Raw genomic sequence first — 8,810 nt, 5'->3', positions numbered from 1 at the left:
AGGCCATTTTGTGCTACACAAACCATTCTCAAACTTAGAGATCTAAAACACAAGCAGTCACTTATGACTCTGAGCACTCTCAGGGTTGCCTGTGACAAGTCACATGGTTCTTCCTTGAGCTTGTACACAGTTGGAGCCACACAATGGCTTCTTCATCCACATGTTTGGCAGTTGATGTTGCTTGCTAATGAGGAACTTGGCTGGAACAGTTAGCTGGAATGCTTACATGTGGCCTCTCCATGTGGCCTGGGGTTCCTTATAGCATGACAGCTGGGTTCCAAGAACAAGTGTCCTGAGAGAGTGAGCCAGGTGGAAGCGGTGCTGCTTTTATGACCTAATGCTGGGAGTCGCACTGCATCACTTTTCCCCACATCCTCTCTGTCAAACACAGTTGGGAAGACCAGCTCATCCTGTTCCAGGAGCTAAGAATGAGACCTGCCTCTGGATGGGGGTAAATGCAAAGAATTTGTAAAGCTTTTTTATTTGAATTTTATTTTTTCTTATTCGCTTTGCTTGCTTGGTGCTCCTTCCCAGTCACCCCTCCCACAATCTTTCCCCCATGCCTCTCCCCTTCTCTGAGTGTGTGCCCCCCGCCCCGCTCGTGGGGCCTCTTACCCTGGCATTTTAAGGTGAGTCTAGGCACTTCCTCCCCCACTGAGACCAGGCAAGGCAGCCCAGATAGAAGAACATATCCCACATACAGACAGCAGCTTTTGGGATATTTCCTGTTCCAGTTGTTCAGGACCCACATGAAGACTAACCTACATATCTGCTACACATGAGCAGAAAGGCCTAGGTCTAGCCTATGTATGTTCTTTGGTTATTCAGACTCTTGAGAACCCCACAGGTCCAGGTTAGTTGACTCTTGGTCTTACTGTGGAGTTCCAACGCCCTTCAAACCTGCAGTCCTTCCAGTGGAGCAACAGAGATACTAATTTCTCCTGTCTATGAGAAATGCAAGGAAGAGAGATGGAACAGAGACTGAGGGAATGGCCAACTAATAGTCAGCCCAAATTGAGGCCCATCCCATGGACAAGCACCAATCCATGACAATATTAATGATACTCTGTTATGCTTGCAGACAGGAGCATGTTGTCCTCTGAGAGGCTCCACCCAGCAGCTGACTCAGACAGATACAGGGACCCACAGCCAAACAGTGGATGGAGCCTGGGGACTCTTATGGAAGGAAAGGAGTAAAGTTGTCTTTAAAACTACCACACATGTTGAAATGTTTTCAGTTAGTGGGCAGATTAAGGTTTCAAATTAATTTTTCTTTTTGGAGTTGTCCAAATTATGTACATAAAACATATATGGCTTTTAAACAAAAGAAGAAAATGTAGACAAGTGCTATTGAATAGACAAAAGCACTAGGCAGAATTTAAAGCCTCAAAGTTTAGTTCCGAGTAAGTCACTGAACCTGGGCAAGTTTCTTTCTCTTTCTGAGATTCTTTTTGTCCTTTTACCTTCAAAGGTTTAGACTATGGGATCTCAAGGTATCTTTAGCCTCTGACGTTTTGAGGATGTGCTTCCTTTTATGATACCACTGGCTTCTGCCTCTTCCCATTTTCCTCTGTGCACTCCATTTAGAGCTCCTTAGGGCTCCACACTGAAGCTGGGAACCCCATTTCGGCAAGCTTCTCATTTCTATTGCTGTTTCTGCCCCATGGATCCACAGCTCAGGGGGAGTTCAAGTTCCCACCACTTCTCTGTCCACTACTCAGGCTGTTGGAAATAAAGTGATCACAGTTAGGAAGTTTAGAGCCAACACAAATTTATGGTTTCCTGTTCTCAGCTAGGTCATCAAATGGGCAGCCCAGCAACCCATCTGTATGTCCCTAGGCAGCTCATTCTTGGATTTCTTAATTTCTTCCTCCATTTCTTTCCTTCTTGTTGGCCCCTCCCCCTATTTTGAGACAAGTTCTTACTATGTTGCTTGTCTGATCTTGAACTCATGATCCCTCTGCCTTACCCTCCACAGTAGGTAGGATTATAGGCAAACATGCCAATCTAATTCTTGAATTTCTCTTCCTTTCCATTGAGAGTCTCATTCCATGCACTCACAGCTGGAACTGCAGGCATGTGCCGCCATGCGTGTACCCTGCTTTTTCTCCTAATCCTCTACTTCCGCCATCTCTTATCTATTAGCTTTTCTCTATTATTTATCCCTCTATTATTATTTCCACCATCTCTTGACTCTGTCTCTGATTTAACTGAAAACGTGAGAATAACTATGGGAGCTGTTCTTTAGTTTTCCCTTTAGTACATTCAAACTCAGTTTTCATCTGGATGCATTATATCCTCAGCTCTTTCTGTGCCAGTGGAACAGGTAAACTTCCCTGTTTAGAGCTTACCACAACCCAGGCTTTGGATTCCTTTCTCTTTTCCCTCAGATATGTTGTTGTTTTTTCTTTTCTTTTTTTTTTTTAGAACAAATTCTGGTTTATTGTTGGACATTGTTTCACACATACATCAAGCAGGCCAAAAATAGCAACTTCATAGACAAAAACCAAACCAAACCAAAACAAAACAAAAACTCTTTATCTTTGGCCTTTTTAACCACTTCATACAATCCAACTACTTATAGTACAGCTAGGTACATACACAAAAACATTTATTGGAATGCTCAGAATAAGATTGTTTTTTTTGTTTTTGTTTTTTTTTTTAAACAAGTTTTTTTTTTTCTCCTTTGAGATTATAATGAACATGGTCGCACCAAAAGTAAAGTCTGAAGTAGGACAGAAAACGCTCTGAAGATTGGTTTGGTCACGTGTTATCATTAAACATGGCTGACCCCTAACAAAATAAAATGTAAATAAAAAATACAAACAAATTTTTTAAAAGTATTTTTAAGAAAAAAATCAGGGCCTGGGATGTTCTGGTTCTTTTTTCCTTCCATGTTGCCAATTCCTGTGGCTTTGGTGGGGTGGTGGAGTGCGCATGTTATCTGTGGATGGCACTGCCCTCTGTGGGTGGGCGGGGCCTGCTTCTCTACTCTAAGGTGAACCCATTTATATTCTAAGACGGGAAGAGGAGGGTGAATAGGTCATGGTGCGTAAGGTTAGCTTTTCCTCTTGCTGTCTAGTCATTCTCATCAGTATTCTGCTTCTTGGTGCCAACATCATCATCCTCATCATCCTCAGCTACCCTCTTGCCCGCAGGAGCCTTGGCTTCCTCATCTTTATCTCCATCCTCTTCCTCATCATCACCACCTTCCTCCTCCTCCTCTTCCTCCCCATCTTCTTCTTCTTCGTCTACCTCATTGTCAGCCTCCTGCTCCCCATTTTCCTCAGTTTGGGCATTCCCATTGGCAGGTGCATTTCTTCCATTCTCTAACTCCTCCACAACTTCCTTCTTCTCCTTCAAGTCCTTGGTAGTGATCTCGGAGCTGGTGTCCACTGCCGTGTCTGACAAGGTGGGGCACGCCGGTGGTGCAATCCTGCGAGTAAGGGATTAGTCGAGTTTCGAGTTCGAGGACTCTGGCGAGAAAGCTGCTGGAGTCCGCGTCGCGTGGGAGGAGGTGGTGGGCTGCGAAGTGGCTGCAGTGAGCGTGGAGCAATGCAAAGATGGCTTTTCAGAGCAGCTAGAGGGGGGATGTTGTTTTCAAACAGGGTCTCACTGTATAGCCCAGTGTGGTCTGGAACTTACTATGTATAAAGCAGGCTATCCTCCAACTTACAGAAATCCACCCAATCCTAAATGCTGGGATGAAAGGCATAGGTCACCATGCCCAGCAAATCCTCAGAATTTTATGGTCAAATACTATTACACCTATCTAATAATAGACATTTGCTGTTTTGGCTCGGCTTCCTTGCCAGTAGCAGCATGATCACAACCAGTGGATCCTAGGAGCAGAAGCCAGGCAGGATGGCCAGGAGCTAAGAGACCAGGCAGTGGTGAACTCAGTGGAAATAGACTCAGTGATAGCAGGGAGGCAGCTTCAGTAAGCTCATTTAATGGGGATGGGGAGTGAGTGAGAGGTGGAACAAAGGCTATTTGAGCCTTTATGCTGTTAAGTATAGGGGTAAGTGTACATCACTGGCGGGATGCAGGATGCTGGGGATGCCTTATTTGCATAAGAAAGGATCCCTGGTGCTGTGGACAGGACCTTATGAGGAGAGAGGAAATTTAACCTGGCTACTGGGCTACTTGACCTCCTGTGGACAAAGTGGGACACAGGGTTAAATGTGCTGGGACATACAAGCCCAGCAGGTGTGGGGAGCCATCCTACTCCTGACTATCTCAGGGTGAACTTTCCGGTGTTTGGACACTGCTCCACATCGCTCTTGCTCCAGACTTACTCCACATTCTTCTCCCTTAGCTCCACAGACACTGGGCTGATTCCACCTTTTACTATAAGTCTTAAATTCCCACCATCACCCATGAGACTTCCAATTTCTCTCTTTTTAAATTTTAAATAAAATCATTTTGTTGTAACTAAGTCACAAATGAAAACATCAGCATTGAGGAATCCATTCAAATACTTGCCCAGCCTCAAATTCTATATGTGAACTTCTTTATGGTTAGAATGGACATTCTGAAGCCACGGAGCTTCACTTAGGGTTTTATGTTTTCATTATTAATCACGTTGTTTTTAATTATTCTTGCTACTTCAGTATCTAGAAAGCTTAATTCATTTATTCACCATGAGTGAACAAGGAATCGAACTTATGAAGGAGTTGAAACTAGAACAAGTAGCTTGGTAACATTTCTAGACCTGTGTTCTTTTGTCTACATTCTGCCCTCATCACCTGCTATTACCCTCTTTTGTTACTAAACCCACACTTGCACTTGGTTACGTGCACGGGTATACATTAGGGTCAACATAGGAGGGAGAAGAGAATTTTTCTATGTTTTTTTTTGGTACCAATATCGTACTTTCCAAGTCCACCTATGTTCCTGCAGATTTCGTGATTTTGGTTTTCTTTACAGCTGAATAGTACTCCATTTTGTATTTGCTCCATTTTTTTTTTAAATTATCCATTCATCTGTTGAAGCACATCTAAGCTAGATTTTCTTGCCATCATAAATAGAGCAATAGGCTGGGTGGGGATAGCACATACCTTTTATCCCAGCACTCAGGAGAGGCAGCGGGAACACAGAGTTTCAGATCAGCCCATTCTGCAGAGTAAGTTCCAGGTCAGGAAGGTCTGTACAGAGAAACCCCGCCTTAGAAACAACAAGTACAACAACAAAAAATAGAGCAATATTATGTATCAATTTATATTTTCTGTCTGTTTGTCTACCTTTCTGCTACCCTTGTAGGTGGAAAGTATCATTTCTGTTTTAAGTTATAAAGCTTGTTTTCACAAACAATATTTTGAAAGATACAAGTTAGCATTAAGTTATCTTTAAAAACGTTATTAACTAAACCACCAACCAAAGAGTACACAGAGAGAGACCCACATATGTAGCAGAATGGGAAGACAAGCTTTTGGTCCTGTGAAGGCTCGTTTCCCCAATATAGAATTCCAGGGCAAAGAGGTAGGAGTGGGAGCATCTTCATGGAAGCAAGGAGAGGGGGAGGGGAATGAGAGTGGGGGGAAAGGGGCTAACATTTGAAATGTAAATACATAAAATATCCAATTCGGTTAATTCTTTTTTCAGTTCTAAAACTTTCCATTTGACTCCATCTCACTCTTCTAATTTTCCTTTTATGTCAGTATGTTTATTATACACAGTGCTAAGACTCACAAAGACTTTTTCATTGTGTCTACTTGTGGTTTGTGAGCATGTGAATATGCATACATGTTCACATGTGTGGGAATGCACATACATGTGTACCTACATGTAGTAGACTGAAGTTGATGCCTAGTGTTTTCCTTGATTGCTTTCCATTTTATTTCCTGAGGTAGGGTCTCTTGCTGCAACCAAAGCTTGAAGATTCAGCTAGTCCACCTAGCCAGCACACCCCGGGATATCACTGTCTCTACCGCCAGAACACTGGGATTTCAGGCAGGCATACAGGTATGCAGGTAGTTAGTCAGTCATAAACTCCAGGCTTTTTAAAAAATGTGAGCTCTGGAGATTCAAACTCTGGTCCTCCCACTTTTATGGTAAGTACTTTATCTACTGAGTCATCTTCCTGGCATGCATAAGGACATTTTCACTTGAGTATATAAAGTACTCTGTTTCTCCCTGTTTTAGGGTTTTACTGCTATGAACAGACACTATGACCATGGCAACTCTTATAAAGGACATTTAATTGGGGCTCATTTAAATGGTAGGAACATGGCAGCATTTAGGAAGGCATGGTACAGGAGGAGCTGAGAGTTCTACATCTTTATCTGAAGGCTGCTAGCAGAATACTGGCTTCCAGGCAGCTAGGATGAGGGTCCTAAGTCCACAACAAAAGTGACACACCTATTCCAACAGGGCCACACCTCTAAATAGTGCCACTCCCTGGGCCAAGCATATATAAACCACGAAACTCACCATACCTTCTCCTCTACCCCTTCAATTCCCTTCCTGTTACTTTCCTAAACAGTTTCATTCTGTGTTTATGTCAAATGTACATTGATCTACATTTCTCTTATGACTCATGATGTTGGGCATCTTTTCATGTGCTTTAGTGCCTATATAAGAGCCTTCTTGGAGAAATATATAGGAAATACTTTGCCTACTTTAAATTATGCAATTTCTATTACATTTTAAAATGATTTTTTTTCAAAACTGGAAAATATTTTCTACAGACAAGGAAATTCTTTATGAATTCCAGCCATATTAATACTTACCAAATTCATAATTTCAAATGTCCTTTTTATTATGAAAGCTGTCTTTTTATTTTCATAGTAATACAAATATGATATGTAAAACTTTTCTTTTTTATTGGGTATTCTCTATATTTACATTTCAAGTGTAATCCCCTTCCCAACCCCACCTTCCATTCCCCCCTTTCTTTCTTTGTAGAGTCTTTGTGTGGTTTAGGTATGAGCATAAATGTGGCTTTGAAGAATGAGTTGGGTAGTGTTCCCTCTGTTTCTATTTTGTGGAATAGTTTGGAGAGTATTGGTATTGGGTCTTCTATGAAGGTCTGATAGAATTCTGCACTGAACCCATCTGGTCCTGGCCTTTTTTGTTTGTTTGGGAGGATTTGATGACTACTTTCATTTCTTTAGGTATTATGGAGTTGTTTAGATGGTTTATCTGTTCCTGATTTAACTTTGGTACCTGGTATCTATCTAGAAAATTTCCCATTTCCCCTAGATTTTCCAATTTTGTTGAGTATAGACTTTTGTAGTAGGATCTGATGAAATTTTGAATTTCCTCTGTTTCTGTTGCTATCCTCTCCCCATTCGTTTCTGATTTTGTTAATTTTTGGATACTCCTCTGTGCCCTCTAGTCTGGCTAAGGGTTTATCGATCTTGTTGATTTTCTCAAAGGACCAGCTCCTGGTTTTGTTGATTCTTTGTGTAGTTCTTTTTGTTTCTATTTGGCTGATTTCTGCTCTGAGTTTGCTTATTTCCTCAGTCTAATCCTCTTGGGTGTATCTGTTTCTTTTTGTTCTAGAGCTTTAAGCTGGGCTGTCAAGCTGTTAGTGTATGCTCTCTCCACTTTCTTGTTGGAGGCAATCAGAGCTATGAGTTTTTCTTATTACTGTTTGGGTATGTTATCCTTTCATTTTCATTAAATTCTAAAAAAATCCTTAGTTTCTTTATTTCATCCTTGACCATGTTATCATTGAGTATATCATTGTTCAGCTTCCATGTGTATGTAGACTTTTTGTTGTTTTAGTTGTTATAGTCCATGGTGATCTGATAGGATCATGGGAGTATTTCAATGTTCTTATCTGTTGAGGCCTGTTTTGTGACTGACTATATAGGCAATTTGGAGACAGTACCATGAAGTGCTGATAAGAAGGTATATTCTTTTGTTTTAGGATGAAATGGTCTATAAATGTTGTTAAATTTGTTCTATAAATATTGTTAAATACAATATCTTAACTTCTGCTAGTTTCACTGTGTTTCTGTAGTTTCTGCTTCTATAATCTGTCCAATAATAAGAGTGAGGTGTTGAAGGCTCCCACTACTATTATGTGTAGTGCAATATGTGCTTTTAGCTTTAGTAAGGTTCTTTTTTAATTAATGTGGGTGCCCTTATATTCAGAGCCTAGATGCTCAGTATTGAGAGTTCCTCTTCATAGATTTTTTCCTGTGATGAGCGAATAGTAGTGCTCTTTATCTTTTTTGATAACTTTTCATTGAAAATCTATTTTTTCGGTAATATGATGGCTACTCCAGCTTGTTTCTTGGGACCATTTGCTTGGAAAATTTTTACCTAACCTTTTACTCTGAGGTAGTGCCTGTCTTTGTTCCTGAGATGAGTTTCCTGTATGCAGCAAAATGCTGGATCCTGTTTACATATCTAGTCTGATAGTCTATATCTTTTTGTTGGGAAATTGAGTCCATTGATGTTAAGAGATATTAAGGCATAGTGATCGTTTGTTACTATTTTTGTTGTTAGAGGTAGAATTATATTTGTGTGCTTTTCTTGTTTCAGTGTACTTGCAAGATTATTTTCTTGCTTTTCTTAGGGTGTGGTTTCCCTTTTTGTGTTGAATTTTTCCATTTATTATCCTTTGTAGGGCTGGATTTTTGGACAGATATTGTGTTAATTTGGTTTTGTCCTGGAATACCTTGGTTTCTCCATCTATTGTGATTGAGAGTTTTGCTGGCATTTGTGTTCTTTTAGTCCGTATGTTGTCATCCGGGATCTTCTAGCTTTTCATAGTCTTTGCTGGGAATTTGGGTGTAATTCTGATCAGTCTGCCTTCATATGTTACCTGTCCTTTCCCCCTTACTGACTTTAGTATT

General features: G+C 40.9%; 1 protein-coding gene across 1 annotated transcript in view; it reads right to left on the bottom strand.

The window, feature by feature from the left end:
- Nucleotides 1-3,078: 3,078 nt before the first annotated feature.
- The window catches only part of LOC308414946 (prothymosin alpha-like), a gene marked incomplete at both ends in the record, with an annotated part of 29,192 nt that continues 23,460 nt past the window's right edge, over nucleotides 3,079-8,810 (bottom strand). The window contains one exon of the mRNA XM_080910105.1: nucleotides 3,079-3,436. Coding sequence (XP_080766231.1) covers nucleotides 3,079-3,436 — 358 coding nt within the window. The remainder of the gene's footprint in view (nucleotides 3,437-8,810) is intronic.

The sequence above is a fragment of the Micromys minutus genome (genome assembly GCF_963924665.1).
Source record: "Micromys minutus genome assembly, chromosome: X".
Lineage (NCBI taxonomy): Eukaryota > Metazoa > Chordata > Mammalia > Rodentia > Muridae > Micromys > Micromys minutus.
This window is presented reverse-complemented; position numbering and strand designations above follow the sequence as displayed.